This window comes from Macaca fascicularis, chromosome 10 (assembly GCF_037993035.2).
Source record: "Macaca fascicularis isolate 582-1 chromosome 10, T2T-MFA8v1.1".
In the NCBI taxonomy this organism is placed as follows: domain Eukaryota; kingdom Metazoa; phylum Chordata; class Mammalia; order Primates; family Cercopithecidae; genus Macaca; species Macaca fascicularis.
This window is the reverse complement of record NC_088384.1, coordinates 118,305,165-118,322,446: the sequence shown is the minus strand read 5'-3', so window position 1 is coordinate 118,322,446 and position 17,282 is coordinate 118,305,165. Positions and strand designations below refer to the sequence as shown.

The 17,282-nt window shown below is 52.6% G+C and overlaps 1 protein-coding gene across 2 annotated transcripts in view; it reads right to left on the bottom strand.

The window, feature by feature from the left end:
* OSBPL2 (oxysterol binding protein like 2) overlaps positions 1-17,282 on the bottom strand; it is a 58,703-nt gene that overhangs the window by 22,664 nt on the left and 18,757 nt on the right. The window contains exons 2-5 of one of the 2 annotated variants that reach the window (XM_005569522.5): positions 17,088-17,252; positions 13,202-13,346; positions 9,356-9,431; positions 988-1,122 (exon numbers count right to left, since the gene is read on the bottom strand). In XM_005569522.5, coding sequence (XP_005569579.3) covers positions 988-1,122; positions 9,356-9,431; positions 13,202-13,346; positions 17,088-17,124 — 393 coding nt within the window. In that variant the 5' untranslated portion in view covers positions 17,125-17,252. The remainder of the gene's footprint in view (positions 1-987; positions 1,123-9,355; positions 9,432-13,201; positions 13,347-17,087; positions 17,253-17,282) is intronic. The other variant, XM_005569524.5, reaches the window with a different exon arrangement.

Below are 17,282 nucleotides of genomic sequence, written 5' to 3'. Positions count from 1 at the left end.
TCTCGTGGAGGGCGGTGGGCACCTGGTTTCTGTCACTATTTGTTCCGTGTGATTTTTCAATTTTCTCCAAGCAGTGTGTCTGAGATTATAGGACTTCCAGGGAACGCCCTTCATCACCCGCCACTCCGTCGACAGCACAGAAAGAAGGAACTGGGTGCTGCCTTCCACCCCCGGGGCCGCGCCCTTCCTGGCAGACGCTGCAACAATGTCAGTCACTCTGTCTCACATGCACACACAAGGCCACACACTCAACACGCACCCCCCAAGCACGCATTCACAGAGGCATGCGCACACACGCGCACAGGGACACGCACTATGTGCGCCCACAGTCACACACTTGTATTTTGTTATTTTTTAAACACAGGGTCTCACTCCATCACCCAGGCTGGAGTGCAGTGGCGTCATCATAGCTCACTGTAGCCTCTAGCTCCTGGGCACAAGTGATCCTCTCTCATCAGCCTCCCAAGTAGCTGGCATTGCAGGCATGCACCACTGCACCTGCCTAAATTTAAAAAAAAATTTTGTAGAGATGTGGTCTCACTGTGTTGCCTAGGCTGGTCTCAACCTCCAGGAGCGATTCATCCACTCAGCCTCCCAAAGTATTGAGATTACAGGCGTGAGCCACCGTGCGTGCCCAGCCCACAGTCACACACATACACACACACGGGGCGCGGTGGTACAACAGGACCCCAGAGAAGCCCGAGGGCAAAGCCCGCCACCACCTTCCGTTCCAAGAGGCGGAGACTCCCGGAGGGAGGCGGCAGCAGGGAGCTCCTGGGGCCACTGAGAGCTCAATGGCATTTCCTGCAAGTTCTGTCATCACATACCTGGACAAATGCCATGGCTGCCAGGCAGGATGGCACTGAACACTGGGGGGAGCTGTGCGAGCCCTTCTCACAGATGCCCGGGGCCCCAAGACTGTGTGGCCAGACATTCAAGGGGTGTCACTTTCGTGACAAACTCCCGCCTGGCACTCCTAAGGCCCACCTGCATCCTCTCCAGGGGCTGGGGCTGGCAGGAGGCCCTGTGGATGAGGTACACGTGCTCCATGTACTCTGTGATCCGCTGCAGGAAGCTCAGAGGCTCGTTGAAGGCGATTGGCATCGTGATCTTGGACAGCTCCTGAAAAGATGGGGAAGACCCGCTGGTTACTGCTGCCTTCCTGACACCGCGGGGCTGCTCCAGGCCCCTACTCTGAGCATTCCTTTATGGAGCCGCAGACTCTGGGGTTGAACCGGATCTTCAAACCCCCCATGGGTGAGCCACTCCCTGCCCCATCAGCCCTGCCCTGTGAGCCTCGCTGCCATCAGACCTAACTCACAATCTGCGCTGAGCCTGCAGAGGTCTCTGGCGTGACACCCTGAATCCTCTCTGCCTCCCCAGCCCACTGCCCCATTCCCAACACACAGACTGCCACAGGGGCTCCTGGGCCCACCCACGCCCCCTCCCCCACTCCACATCTTCTCCACCCCACTTCCAGAGTAGTGGCCCAGGCTGGGCACGGTGGCTCAGGCCTATAATATGAGCATCCTGGGAGGCCGAGGTGGGCAGATCCCTTGAGGTCAGGAGTTCAACACCAGCCTGGCCAACATGGTGAAACCCCGTTTATACTAAAATTACAAAAATTAGCCATGCATGATGGCGCACACCTGTAATCCCAGCTACTCGGGAGGCTGAGGCAGGAAAATCGCTTGAACCCAGGAGGTGAAGGTTGCAGTGAGCCGAGATTGTGCTATTACACTCCAGCCTGGGAGACAGAGCCAGACTCTGTCTCAAAAACAAACAAACAAACAAAAAACAAAGTAGTGGTCCCAAAGTAGAGCCACCCACGCCATTAAAAATAGTCCCTGGCTTCCCATCCCCTCCAGGATGCCACGGACATGCCTGAACCTGGCAAATGAGGTCTCCTATAACATGGCTCCATGCAGCTTTCCCCTAAGGCCTTCCAAGTTGGCAAAGGTGCCTCAGGTGTCTGCTCCCAGGCCCCGGGCAGCGCAGAGCAGGTGCATGGCTTAGTGGTGGAAGCTGGGAAGGTGCCAAGGGGACAAGTGCCCACAGGGGCCACTCTTCCTGCTGGGCTTCTAGGAAAGGGATCCCAACAGCTGGGCAGCACGCATTCCAGGAAAGCATAACTGTGTACCTCAGGGCAGGCTCTTCAGGAAGGAGCAGGGTCTGGGGTGGCCAAAGCAGAGGCAGAGGGAGAGGGATAAGGAGAGGACCCAAGTTCCCAAAACTCAGCGTCTGTGCTGGGAGGGGGGCTCTGCTCAGACGCTGGGTCAAAGACAAGTGCAGGGACCGAGGCTGAGAGTACAGGGCAGACACACAGAGCCTGCAGCTCAGGCTGCTGCAGGGGCGAGCAGGCCCCAGGTGGCACCGGACACACAGGGACTGTGGGCTTAGGAGGGGCTAGAACTGGATTCCAACTGAGGCAGCCCCAGCACGTGGGTGTGGCCAAGACTGCACAAGGGAATGTGGCTGCTGAGGAAAGCAGGAAGAGATGTGACCCTCATGATCAGAGCTCAGCACTGCAGGAGCACGTGGGAGAGAAAGAGAGAAGCCCCGAAAGAATGAGCAGAAAAGCAGACAGATGGAGGAGCATTTGCAATTTACATTCCAGACCAGGGTCAACAGCCCTCCCATGCTCTAAACACCTGGTGAACTAGAAGAAGCCACAGTCCACAGCGGCCAGAGATGGGGCCAGGGAGGCCAGGAAGGAAGTGCGGCTGGCGGCCCTGAGCACTGGGGAGACGCTGCCTTGCTCAGGCAGGAGAGATGGTATTGCAACTGCGTGCAGCTCCCACCTGGAGAAAGCCCCCTGGCTGTTGTGGAAATGCACAGTGATGCAGCCCCACAGAGAAGACCGGGCCGCTTCCAGCAAACTCTACGGGTATCTGCCCCTGACCGAGCAGCCCCACTTCTAGGAACCTACACGCAGGGCTCTTTACCCCCCCAGAGCCTCGGCCAAACACACATGCAGGGCTCTTTACCCCCCAGAGCCTCAGCCAAACACACATGCAGGGCTCTCTGCTGCAGCACGACTGGATCCATGAAAGACCAAAAATGACCCGTATGTCCAACAACAGAGCACCAGTCCAATGAGCTAGGGGGCAGCCATGTGAGGGAGCGCCATGCCATTAAAAGATTAAGAAGTCAGCTAAGCGAGATGGCTCATGCCTGTAATCCCAACACTTTTGGAGGCCAAAGCGGGGAGGACCACTTGAGGCCAGGAGTTTAAGACCAGCCTGGGCAACAAAGTGAGACCCTGTCTCTACAAAAAAAAAAAAAAAAAATTTTTTTTGAGTTGGAGTCTCGCACTGTCACCTGGGCAGCAGTGCAATGGCGCGATCTCAGTTCACTGCAACCTCTCTGCCTCCTGGGTTCAAGAGACTCTCCTGCCTCAGCCTCCCGAGTAGCTGGGATTACAGGCATGCAGTGCTATACCCAGCTAATTTTTTGCATTTTTAGTAGAGACGGGGTTTTACTATGTTGGCCAGGCTGGTCTCGAACTCCTGACTTCATGATCCGCCTGCCTCGGCCTCCCAAAGTGCTGGGATTACAGGCGTGAGCCACTGCCAAAAATTTTTTTAAAAGTAGCTGGGCATAGTGTTGGGTGCCTGTAGTCCCAGCTACTCCAGAGGCTCATGTAGGAGGTTCACTTAAGCCCAGGAGATTGAAGTTACAGTGAGCCATGATCCTCCCACTGCACTCCAGCCTGGGTGACAAAGCAAGACTCAGTCTCCAAAAAGAAATAATTAATTAATTAAATAAGAAGTCACTGCGTATTGCTATAGATATACCACCAAATTTGAAAAGGTGGAGAAAGTCTCTCATTTACATAAAGAAGTGGGGAGAAGATACACACAGAATCAGCTGTGTGATGCATGAAAGATGTGCCCTAAACGTGGCTCCTGGTCACCTGTGGGGAAAGCAGAGAGCACCAGGAGGGCACAGGGACAGGAACCCAACCCTCCTGGAATACACCTTACGTGATAAATTTGACGCAGGACCCATAATTTAAAAAGAAAATTAAGCCGGGCGCGGTGGCTCAAGCCTGTAATCCCAGCACTTTGGGAGGCCGAGACGGGCGGATCACGAGGTCAGGAGATCGAGACCATCCTGGCTAACACGGTGAAACCCTGTCTCTACTAAAAAATACAAAAAACTAGCCGGGCGAGGTGGCGGGCGCCTGTAGTCCCAGCTACTCGGGAGGCTGAGGCAGGAGAATGGCGTGAACCCGGGAGGCGGAGCTTGAAGTGAGCTGAGATCTGGCCACTGCACTCCAGCCTGGGTGACAGAGCGAGACTCCGTCTCAAAAAAAAAAAAAAAAAAAAAAGAAAATTAAATTTGAAAAAGTCATCTCTCGGGCTGGTGCGGTGGCTCATGCCTGTAATCCCAGCACTTTGGGAGGCCGAGGCGGGTAGATCACCAGGTCAGAAGTTCGAGACCATCCTGGCTAACACAGTGAAACCCCGACTCTACCAAAAATATAAAAATTAGCTGGGCGTGGTGGCGGGCACCTGTAGTCCCAGCTACTCGGGAGGCTGAGGCAGGAGAATGGCATGAACCCGGGAGGCGGAGCTTGCAGTGAGGCGAGATTGTGCCACTGCACTCCAGCCTGGGCAACAGAGCAAGACACCGTCTCAAAAAAAAAAAAAAAGTCATCTCTCAATATCAAAAATGAAACGAATGAACTTACATCATTCCCTTGGTGGCACAATCACCCAGAGAAGAAGCACCCAGGTGGTTTGGAAATGCAGGCATTTGGCCGGGCGCAGTTGGCTCACGCTTGTAATCCCAACACTTTGGGAGGCCAAGGTGGGTGGATCACAAGGTCAGGAGTTTGAGACCAGCCTGGCCAATAAGGTGAAACCCCATCTCTACTAAAAATACAAAAAAAAAAAATTAGCCAGCCATGGTGGCGGGCGCCTGTAGTCCCAGCTACTCGGGAGGCTGAGGCAGGAGAATCACTTGAACCCAGGAGGCAGAGGTTGCAGTGAGCTGAGATCACACCACTGCACTGCAGCCTAGGTGACAGAGCAAGACTCTTTCTCAAAAAAAAAAAAAAAAAAAGCGGGCATTTGAGATACGCCCTGAGGACAAAGACAACTGGCAACTGCAGGAGCCACAGACATGCGCTATCTCAGCAAAGACACTGTCAGCAGCAGAGCTGGTCCCGCAGGTATGTGGGGCAAAGTGAGTGAGTCACAACTACGTGCTGGTCTAAATCTATCCTCGCCAGGGCTGCCGAAAACTGGGACTGTCAGTGAGGGAGAAAAGAGATGCAGACACGAGGCCGCAGAGGTTAGGTGGAGCCTGCTGGCCCAAATTGGAAGCATCACTGAAACAAACAAAAACACAGTTCCTAGCTGTAGGAACAGCCCTCGAAAAAAGACCACCCCAGTGGCCTCCTCAGAGCCTGGCTGTGGTCCTGAATTCTCCTTCTCTCCCTGGACAAGTAGCTGATTCCACACCCCAGACAGTAAATGCACAGGAGAGGCCTGAAGCTCCTTTTGTAAAGGACTCCAGGCCACCTTGAATAGACTCTCACTGACCAAAGATGGAACAATCTGTGGACTGGAAGACATCAATAAGTTAAATGCTAGGAGGTAAACAAAAGACAAACTAGCTGGTTACATGAGTCACACTGGATGACGCCAGTGAAAGAACACATTATGTGAAAACTTCAATAAAGAGGAAGAATCGCTCACTGGTCCTGACTTTCCTACATAAACTGCATTTACAGCAAAGGAAGTGGAGCCTCTCACCACAGAAATATCCCTGGCAATCAATAAAGGGTGATCACGTTGGCACAGCTCCAACCAGCATGTCCTCCTGAGTTAATGGACCCAGGCTCTGAGTGCCACAGCTGTTTTTGTTAGAGACAGGGTCTTGCTCTGCCACCCGGGCTGGGGCACAGTAATGTGATCACTGGTCACTGCAGCCTCAACCTCTCAGGCTCTAGCGATCCTCCTGTATCAGCCACTCGAGTAGCTGGGAGCCTGGGCATGGACCACCATGCCCGGCTAATTATTTTTTGTAGAGATGGGATCTCACTTTGTTGCCCGAGCTGGTTCTGAACCCCTAGCCTGGAGCGATCCTCTTGCCTCAGCCTCTGACAGGGATTATAGGCATGAGCCGCCGCACGCCTGACCTGCCCACAGCTTTTAAATTCAGAGAAAGAGCAACAAAAAGGCTTCCTGACAGAGGGACACAAACAAGGTCCACACAGGACTGCAAACAGCAGACAGCAACACGTGAGACCACTGGACATTTGAATACAGAGCGAGTATCTGATGATATTAAATAACTTTCTAAAGTTATTTTCTAAAGTATAATAATATCATAGTCACATTAAAAATGTGACTTATCCTTTAAATATATGTAAGAAATATTTACAAACAAAAAGATGTCTGGAATTAAAATATGAGGGAGGAGAGAAGCAGGGGGGTGTGGACCAAACACAATGAGCCACAGCCAATAACTGTGGATCCAGAACGAGCCACAGCCAATCACTGCAGATCCAGAATGAGCCACAGCCAATCAGTACAGATCCAGAAAGAGCCACAGCCAATCACTGAGGATCCAGCTATGGGGACATGGGCTCGCCACTATCTGTCCACGTCTGTCTGTGTTGGGACTGTCCATGCTGCCAAGTGTGCTTGTGTTTTTTCAATACAAGCTGAGAAGTAGTAAAAAGAGAGGAATGCCACCAAAACCTCCAGAGGGGAGTGTTTCAAAGTGAAGTGTGAGGGGTGGAGCCACCCCGCAAGGCCCCTCCCAGCACCTTTCCACTACGCCTGCCAGTCCTACACGCTCACATGCAACTTTCACCTCAATCCCTCCACAACCCTCACCTAGGGAATGCAATTTACATCATTTCATGTTGTTGAAAAGATGCTTTTGGTCCTAGAATCTTTATTTTTTTTAAGAGACAAGGTTTCCCTCTGTTATGTAGGCTCGAGTACAGTGGTGAAATCACGGTTCACTGCAGCCTCAAACTCCCAGACTCAAGCCATCCTCCTGTCTCAGCCTCCTGAGTAACTGGGACTACAGACATGTGCCAACACACCTGGCTAATTTTAAAAATTTTTTTGTAGAGATGGGGTCTCACTGTGTTGCCCAGGCTCTGGTCTCAAACTCCTGGCCTCAAGCGATTCTCTTCCCTCAGCTTTCCAAAGCACTAGGATTACAGGCATGAGCTACTACCACACCCAGCCTGTCTTAGAATTTAAAAGAGTCAAAATTAGGTGGTTTGTCAAGTTCACAAAAAGACTTTCATCATCTATACCAAGACAGATATTTTTGTCAAGACCTGAATTAGCCACATAGTCAAAAATGTACAAAAAACACTGCTGAAGGAGAAAAAAAATCTCAAATGGTTTATTTTAAAAGAAACATACAGATATATACAGAAATACAGATGTGTATGCATGAGCATTAGCACACTCGTATTTTCCAGCGCCATCTGCTGAGAGGGTCTGCAGGCAATGATACCTCAGTAGCAATGAGCTCACCCAGCACTGGGTCGTGGTTTCTAAACACCATTACCCAGTGAATGGGCTCCCTGGGGAAGTGGCTGATTCCAGGGTTAAGGCAGGGAAAATATAAGCTGAACTAGAGTATCCTTTAGTGCCTGAAATAAGTGTTCAGAAAAGGATGGGGGTTCAGCAGAAGCGGGAAAACCAACCTGGAAGAACTCTCAATGCCAAAGGTAGAACAATTTGAGCAATTACGTAAATAAGGACTATACTGGAATTCAACTCACAGAAAATACATGCTCATGAGTCCATACTAATACAAATAAATAACTGAATAAATATATAATTAGGGGAGAAGGGACAGCTCTCCTTTACAGAACAATACCAATTAATAAAGGTAGAAGACAGAATGAGAATAGAAAATCCCCATTAGAATGATTTCAATAAAACCCACCAATGGATGCCACAATTAGCAAGCGGAATCCGAGTGTCTCCCCCAAAACACTGATTACAAAGAGAAATGCAGCAACTCTGCAGTGGAGACACTTGATCAGGTTAACCAAGTGATCAGGTTAACAGTCCCCCTAACAAGACACGTGGATATCACAGAGCCCCTCAGACCAGGCCCTGGCAAGGGTACCTCACTTCTGTGTGTGCCAAAAACACAGAACCTCATTCTAAGAAGAAAACATCAGACAAACTCAAATTAAGGAAAAGTCCACTAAGTAATAGACCAGAGCAGCTGTCACCAAGTGGAGAAGCCCAAATGCCATGAGGGTCCTGGGACAGGAAAGGACGTTGGGGACACTGAGGAAATACAAGTGACATGTGGAGCTAAGATGCATTTCTCGCTTCGGTCACTGACCTATGGTTACTCCGAGAGATGCCAGCATCAGGGGAGCTGGGTGGTGGGTTTACAGGAATGCTCTGTGCTATCTTGTGATTTTCCTTAAGTCTAAAATTATTTCAAAATAAAAAGTTGAGAAAAAATGAAGTTCCCTCTGGAAAAAAAAGGACTAAAACATAAGGGCAAAAAATCATCGGCACTAGAAGACATGGTCTGAGCAAGAGTGACGTCGTGTATCCCCAGGCCATCTGAGTTTTCAGTCATTGAGCGCTGGCCCAGGACCCAGTAAGGTACAGAAGGCACAGGACACTCCCCGCCCCCGTGAGGCACCGCTTGTTCTCACAGTCAGGAAGGATCATGAAAGGGAAAGTCTGTAACTTCTGGGCCCTCATTACCCAGCTAGTTTTTCTGTCCCAAACCCTGAGCCCCTGACAAAGGCTGACGCCCCTCCTGCAGCTCAGCATGTGGCCGTGGGGGGTGCCACGGAAGCCCCACCCACCTCACACAGGACACAGAGCTGGACGGGTACCTGCAGGATGGTTCTCATGTCCCGTTTCACCTACAGAACGCCTCTTCCCCTGACGTGCTTGTTCTCTGCCTGTTTTACTGTCTTAATCTCACACTGTTTATAAACATGAGAGTGCATTTTTTCTTTTTTTTTTTTTGAGACGGAATCTCACTCTTGTCACTCAGCCTGGAGTACAATGGCGCAATCTCGGCTCACTGTAACCTCCGTCTCTCAGGTTCAAGCAATTCTCCTGCCTCAGCCCCCCAAGTAAATGGGATTACAGGCGTGCGCCACCATGCCCGGCTAATTTTGTATTTTTGGTAGAGACGGGGTTTCTCCATGTTGGCCAGGCCAGTCTTAAACTCCCGACCTCAGGTGATCCACCCACCTCAGCTTCCCAAAGTGCTGGGATTACAGGCATGTGCCCGGCAAGAGCGCATTTTCTTAAATCACTAGCACTGCAATACCTTCCCAGGAGTCAGTGGTGCAGCCCCACGCATGAGCATGGGCCCCCGGACTCACCAGGCCGACACACTTCTTTAGAATGGTCCACACGCTGAAATCACTTCTGCTGAACATGGGAGCCGGCAGTGACGTCCTGTGGGGCATGAAAGGGGTGTGTGTGGGTGAATTCAACACAGGACTCCGACCACTCAAGGTGGCTGCACTCAATGACCATTTCTCTTTAATTCTGACACTTAAACATTGGCATTTCTGCATTCTGGCATGCCTAGGGACACACGGATATGGCTGCTGCGAGAGGCCTTCCACACCCATGTTCCCAGGACCTCCCAGGAATGGTCATGACAACAAAGATGGCTGGCTCTGCAGTCTTGGCCCCACAGTGGCCGTGCTGTTGTTTCCTCCCAGAGCTGGGAGACAGGGCAGCAGCAGGGAGTCCCTCTGCCTGCACAGTTCACAGCCTTCTGGGGGCTCCTGGTGGGTCCTTGGGGCAGCAGCCAGACCATAGGCAGAGGTCAGGCCACGAGGGCACCAAGAGTGACCCGAACTAAAAGCTTTTCAGTCCTTTAGATTCGTGTTTGCCTTCCTGAGGAGCATTTCTTTCTAGGTAATCTTCCAGTCGGCTGCAAGGGGGAGCCCACGCCATCACGCTTGCACCAGGAGACCCTCACCCCCACCACTGCTCACCGCTGATCGACCTGGGGACCACTGACCCGGGGCCCTGGACTCCCCGCCAGGAACGTGGAGCTGGAATGAGACACTGTCTCCATCTAGGAGGGGAGTGCCTGAATGGAGACATAAACTTGGATTTGGGGAGAGGCGTGCCAAACCCACACAGGACACCACAGAGGAGGGTGCAAAGAAGGTGCTGCAGAGTGGGGGCCCAGGGCTCCCTGCTGCTCACAGCCCTCCAGGGACACCCCAGGGCTCTCCTGCTGAACTCCCATTTCATGGAAGCTGCTTTGAGGGGTGTTTTGCCTCGCACCCAGCAAAACCTTGACACCGACACTCTGACCTCTGGAGTGATGAAAGCACATGCTTTTGCCTGCTCTGCTCCTGAGCTATGCCCCGGGAATGCCACATCAGGGCAGCTGGGTCAGGACACACTACTGGTGTCAGGGGGCAGGAGGGAGAGGACACGGCAGCTATGAGGCAGGGTGGAAAATAAAATGAACATCTGCTGAGTGCCAGGCCTGGGCTGCTGGAAGCCAGCACCCAGCTCTGCTCTGCCATCATCCATGCACTCATTCAGGGAATACTCTGTGATTCGGGGGTGCTACCAGGAGGGGAATGTGGCTCTGCAGAGGGCCAGGTCACATCCCCCAAGGATATAACCCTGCATGGAGATGGGATGCACAGGAGCTACAGACATGAAGGAGGAGAAGAGAGGCCCCAGGCCAAGGGAGCAGAGGGAGCTGATGCACCAGAGGACCTGAAAGAGGCCCCTGCAGCTGGGGCAGGAGGCAACAGGGCTCAGGCCTGGGCCCGAGGGCCTAGGTGAGGGTGCTGGCCTTCACCCTAAGAGGTGAGTGACCACATGGTGCACTGTCCAAGCTGGGTCATTTCTTCCAGTAGAACAGGGCACCATTCACAGCTCTGTAGGACCAGGAGTGTGAGGCCGGCCATGTGGCCATCCTGCCTGAGTTTTAGGCAGAGGGTGACGGAGTAGGGGGTTCAGATCTGTCTTTTGAAAAACGCCTCTGGGCTGGGCATGGTGGCTCTCACCTGTAATCACAATACTTTGGGAGGCCAAGGCAGGTGGATCACTGGAGGAGCTCGAGACTAGCCTGGCCAACATGGCAAAACACTGTCTCTACTAAAAATACAAAAATTAGCCAGGCATGGTGATGTATGCCTGTAATCCCAGCAACTTGGGAGGCTGAGGCAAGAGAATCACCTGAATCTGGGAGACAGAGGTTGTAGTGAGCTGAGGTCGCACCACTGGAGCTGCTCCAGCCTGGGTGACAGAGTGAGACTCCGTCTCAAAAACAATAAATACATATATACACAAATGCCTCTGCACAACAGCTGGAATAAAAGGCAGGGATGTAGAGGTCACTCTGGAAACAGGTGGCTGGGTAGACAGGCATGTGGCAGAGAAGACAGAAGAACTGAAGGACCCAACAGCACTGAAAATGGCCACAGAGTCAGGGCTAGAAAACAGGGACGCAGAAGGAGCAGGGGTGGGGGCTCCCATATCTGTGGGGTGAGAGAATGAACAAACAACAGATGAGAAGCAAATGTGGGCGCCCGAGTGGACCCACCAAGCAGGGGTGTGGGCCTGCAGCTCGAAGGAGAGCCTGAGGCCAGGCTGGAGCAGCTCCCTGGAGCTGAGACACACATCAGCAGCTGTGGCTGGAGCCCGCAACGCAATGCCACCAGCTCCAGGGCCACTGCCTGCCCCACCTGACACTTGTCCTGACTTCGTGTTTTTTTTTTTTTTTTTTTTTTTTGAGACGGAGTCTCGCTCTGTTGCCCAGGCTGGAGTGCAGTGGCCGGATCTCAGCTCACTGCAAGCTCCGCCTCCCGGGTTCAGGCCATTCTCCTGCCTCAGCCTCCCGAGTAGCTGGGACTACAGGTGCCTGCCGCCTCGCCTGGCTAGTTTTTTGTATTTTTTAGTAGAGACGGGGTTTCACCGTTTTAGCCAGGATGGTCTCGATCTCCTGACCTCGTGATCCGCCCGTCTCGGCCTCCCAAAGTGCTGGGATTACAGGCTTGAGCCACCGGGCCCGGCCTTTTTTTTTTGTTTTTGAGATGGAGTCTCACTCTGTCACCCAGGCTGGAGTGCAGTGGCGTGATCTCAGCTCACTGCAACCTCCGCCTCCCGGGTTCAAGTGATTCCCCTGCCTCAGCCTCCCAAGTAGCCAGGACTACAGATGTGCACAACTACACCGGGCTAATTTTTTGTATTTTAGTAGAGACAGGGTTTCTCCATGTTAGCCAGGATGGTCTCGATCTCCTGACCTCATGATCCGGCCGCCTCGGCCTCCCAAAGGGCTGGGATTACAGGCATGAGCCACCGCGCCCGGCTCGTGCTTCTATCAACAAAGACTGAAGACTTCTTCCTGTTTTTTGCTTTTTTTTTTTTGAGACTTTGAGACAGGGTCTTGCTCTGTTGCCCACACTAGAGTGCAGTGGCGCCATCTCAGCTCACCATAGCCTCAAACTCCTGGGCTCAAGGGATACTCCTGACTTAGCCTCCCAAGTAGCTGGGACCACAGGCGTGCACCACCACGCCCAGCTAATTATTTTAATTTTTTTGTAGTGGTGGGGTCTTGCCATGCTGCCCAGGCTGGTCTCCAACTCCTGGGCTCGAGTGATCCACCTGTCTCAGCCTCCCAAAGTGCTGGGATTACAGGCATGAGCCACCACGCCCAGCCAAGGACTGAAGACTTCTCATGATGGCCACTGTCATCGGACTCTACCTACATGAAAACGAACGTGGTGGAGGAGGAAAGGGAATGGGGTCTTGCTACATCAAGCAAATGAAACCCTTCTCGTCCTGTAGGGGTCAGAGCTGAACACACTGCAATAGAACTCCGATGAGACAGAGGATGAATTTGGCTGCCCATGGAAGAACAGGAGTATCTGTAGGAAATCAGCAAGGGGTCTGATGATCAAAACGCCATGTACTGTTTGCGGCATTTCTTAGATGGGGAAAGGTACTGCTCATAAAATTGCCATCTGCTGATTCCCGGAGCCGAGAGAGGCATGGAGTCTCTCAGAACGCTTGCTGGCCGGACACAGGAGGCTGGCCGGACACAGGAGGCTGTCCGGACGGGAAGGCCAGGCAGCCGTGGGGATGCCGCTCCAGCTCAATGCTCGTGAGGGCTGAGGGTACCCTGAAGAGTGTTTTTGGGGTGATTACAGACGCATTTTAGAAACAATAGATGTGAGAGAACATACCTGTGTTTCTGAATTCCATTCTCTTGAGAGGGCCTCTCCCCAATTTTCCCAATCCTATTATTTTTGCTGGTGTCCAAGTCAATCATTCCCGTGACTTTCTGATGTGCCTCTGAAAATTCCCCAGAAGAGTTATCAGAATCAAAGCCTGTGCGAGACAAGAAAATGGTAATTTTCGCTGGACCTGGAAGATTTTTTAAAAGACTGCCTCCAAGAATTCTGACTATGCAAGCAGATGACTAAAGCTCTAAGTTGTTTGAATGGACACATGTGGAAGAATTAACTCTGGTTCCCCAGAAGTAGACAGAAGTAGACAGGGTGCAGAGAGAACAAGGGCACACCAGGGAGCTTCCCACCTAAAGGCCACTCCCAGCGAGCTCCAGCGCCCAGGCTCCTCCCACACTTGTGACTTGAGGTCCAGTTCCAGGCCACGAGTTTCATCTCCCACAGGAACCTTTCGTCATTTTTATCTGTGACTTACATGCTCTGGGTGGGCCACTTCTATCGGATTCAAACCCACCCCAAGGCTGCAACGTGCCCGTTGTGGCTCAGGGCTTGTGACCAAGCTCTGCACCTTGGTCTGAAACACGCCTGCTGACAATGTTTCGAGGGAGACCGTCGTGGCAGGCAAAGGCACCACTAACCCGTACCCAGCCAGGGAACAGTCATGGAAGCGCCACACGTGGCTGGACTCGGAGTGGACTCCGGATGAAGGGGACTCTGGAGAAGGAGCTCTTTAGAATCTGCGTGAGATCCAGCCATGCACGTGCTCCTGGAGCAAAAGTCCTGGAGAAGAATGGCCGGCCGCTGCCCTGGCGGGGTGGGCCCCTCCCCAGGACAGAACGGGCGACTAGGGAACAGGAACAAACGTCTCCCTTCAACCCCTGTCAGTCTGAGTCGCTGGAAGGGCCAAGTTCTGCACCAGAGCCGGGTGGAGTGGGGGCTGGGGCCCCGCGATGAGTCAATTCCGTGGGGGCTCTGGGCCTGCAGGAGCCGGCGACCACCCAATGCTTCCAGGGGCTGAGGGCTCCACGTAAGGGGCACAGGCCCAGGAGGGTCAGGCAGACAACTGCGGTCGGACCCCACATGCGAACAAGCCTGCTACAGGCTCCACGAGAACAAAGCAAAGCTGCTGTGTCCTATCCCTCCACACGGCAGAGTTCATCCATAAAGGCAGTGCTGGGGTGGATGACATCGTGATTTTGAGAGAACGGGTTAAAAAGGAATCCTGAAATGGCCCACGGTGTCTGAAATAGCCTGCCACCTCTCATGTTCTGCGCTCTGTCCCAAAAGCAACATCTCTAACTCCTCACTCTGAAGTTATCTTGAAAACATTCCCTACTTAAGGGAATTCCGGGGGGTGGGACCTGCCCCTGTCCAGAAGAATAAAGCAGCACATCCCTGGCAGCCACTGCAGCCTCTGACTCAGCCAACACTACACGGATGGCCTAATAACATTCTAAGACACCGCATGCATTTATTGTAGAAAAACAGAAAATACAGACGAGCAAAGGAGGAAGCTGAGATCTCCTATCATCGGCTCCCTCGGAAACCCCGCTTTTTTTAGTCCCTCTGCGTTCATAGCCCTTAATCCCATACACACTGTTCATGTCCTCCAAACCTTTCCTTTGAATGGCACTGATTCTTAAGACAAATTAAATGCCTAACGAGACCATTCATTTAATAACTGCTTAGTTTACATACTTTTGAAATCAGAGTTACAAAGTCAGATGTATATTATAGGCGGTGAAGGAGTCAAGAGTCTGCCTCTAACACAGGTATTCCATTGCATTAAGAGATGAAGTGGCTTTTTCCTTCCATTATTTGTTTTGAAGGTCAAGAATTGAGGGGAGAAATTCTTGTCACCTAGATATCTGTCCCCTCCATCTCACGCTTGGGGACACATGGAGAGGCCCTGCCGTGCAGGAGCAGTGCCCCACAGCCCTGTATGCCCTGTGGCTCCGAGAACAGTGCAGTCCGTCTGAGCACCACATCACACACTGCTGGGGCCTCTGGGAAGTCACAGCAAACTGACTCAAAAAGCTCAGAGGTGACCAGGAACGGTGGCTAATGCCTGTAATCCTAGCACTTTGGGAGGCCGAGGTGGGCGGATCACCTGAGGTCAGGAGTTCAAGACCAGCCTGGTCAACGTGGTGAAACCCCGTCTCTACTAAAAATACAAAAATTAGCCGGGCGTGGTGGTGGGCACCTGCAATCCCAGCTACTCGGGAGGCTGAGGCAGGAGAACTGCTTGAACCCGTGAGGAGGAGGTTGCAGTGAGCTGAGATCATGCCACTACACTCCAGCCTGGGCGACAGAGCAAGACTCTGGCTCAAAAAAAAAACAGTTCAGAGGTATTTGCGAAAGTATCAGTCACACCAAGACCCCAGACAAAAAGGACATCCTATGAGACTCCCAGGAGAGGAGGGACCTCAAAGCTGCGCTCTCAGTGACAGACGTGGCACCCCACTCAAGGGCAACCTGAGGATGTGAGTGCCTGACAACCCCTCCACTGTGTGGGGTTCAGCAGAGAACACAGAACGACCACGGATGAGGTGCAAGCTCCACAGACCCTCCTCTGAGAGTGCATCTGAGGAAAACACGATGCAGATAATCCGGCTACGAAATCATGGAAAATGACTTAGAAATTGAGACTTTGAAGCCGGTAAGGAGTGCAGCATCCCCTTCTCCTGGGGTTTTGAATAAGAGTAAGTCAACTATCTTGGGCTGCCAGCGCAGGTATGGGAGCAGCACAGCCTCGGAACACTCAGCCCGCTCCAGCAGGGCCCCAGACCGGAGGTGCCACCAGAGCCATTAACGTGTCCTCAGGGCACGGCCACAGAGACCCTCCTGACACACCCACTCCAGCAGGGCCACAGACTGGAGGTGCCAACGGAGCCATCGACGTGTCCTTGGGGCGTGGCCACAGAGACCCTCCTGACACACCCACTCCAGCAGGGCCACAGACTGGAGGTGCCAACGGAGCCATCGACGTGTCCTTGGGGCGTGGCCACAGAGACCCTGACAGATCCTTGCGCGGCAGTAACTACAGAAGTGCTTCTAAAGATGGTCACTAATTCCCGGCCTGTGGCCGCATTTCTAAAGCCACTCCCCTTTCTGATCCTGACACCTAAGGACAAGGGAACATCCAAGGGAATCTCCTGATGCCCCTGCCCACCCGCAATGGTCCTTTCCAGAAAAAACAAGCGGAATTCCAGACGCCGACTCTGAGGCACAGAAGAGTGGAGAATGAACGTGAGAACCTGACAGACACAAGCTCAAAGGGTTTCAGGCTCTTCCCTGTGCCAGGAGAAGGGGCGGCTCTGGGAGGCCAAGCTGCCAGCCCTGCCCGCCCTTCCCTCTAGCCGGCCTGTCACATGCCCATGAGAGTGACTGGACGCCAAAATACATTCTTTTCAATCAAGCCACAGGATTTCATTCAGACCACAGGCTGCAGGCCGCCACTTTAAACCATCGTGCGAAAGAGAACAATAACTGTGCTCTGCGGCTATGAGTGTGGCTAGGGAGCCAGGGTTTGCTGTCTGATGGGAGCGTCAAGCAGTGCCAGGCAAGACAGGGCCATCATATCCAGAACGTTCTCATCATGATGCAGGAATAAGAGAAAAAGATGGCCATCTCAGGAAACCAATGAAACTATCTGCACCCCAGGACACTCTTGGGAAGACTTAAATCCCGTCAGCCGAAGGCAAGGCTTTTCCCACCTCTGGGATGGACGTTAGATTTTGTTGAAGAGTCCGCATTTGGGATCCTGAATGCTCCACGCACTGCTTTACTGAGCATCTTTACACCCCAAATGCCAGGCCCAACATCTGAATCCAGGGATGCTCACCCTTCCAGTACGTCCCTAGTTGGTTCTCTTTCAACTCACCTGTGACGGCATCAAAGAATTCTTCCTCTCCGTTCATCCTTCAGCAGCCAGCCTCCACTGCCCCTGACATGTGCTCTTCTACTGAATCATCATATCTGATCCACATCTACAGTGTAAGGAACTCCACGAACTTTCTCTTGGAAAAATCCAACGGACACTGAAGCTCTAAAGGGAACAAAATGTGGGCATACTTAG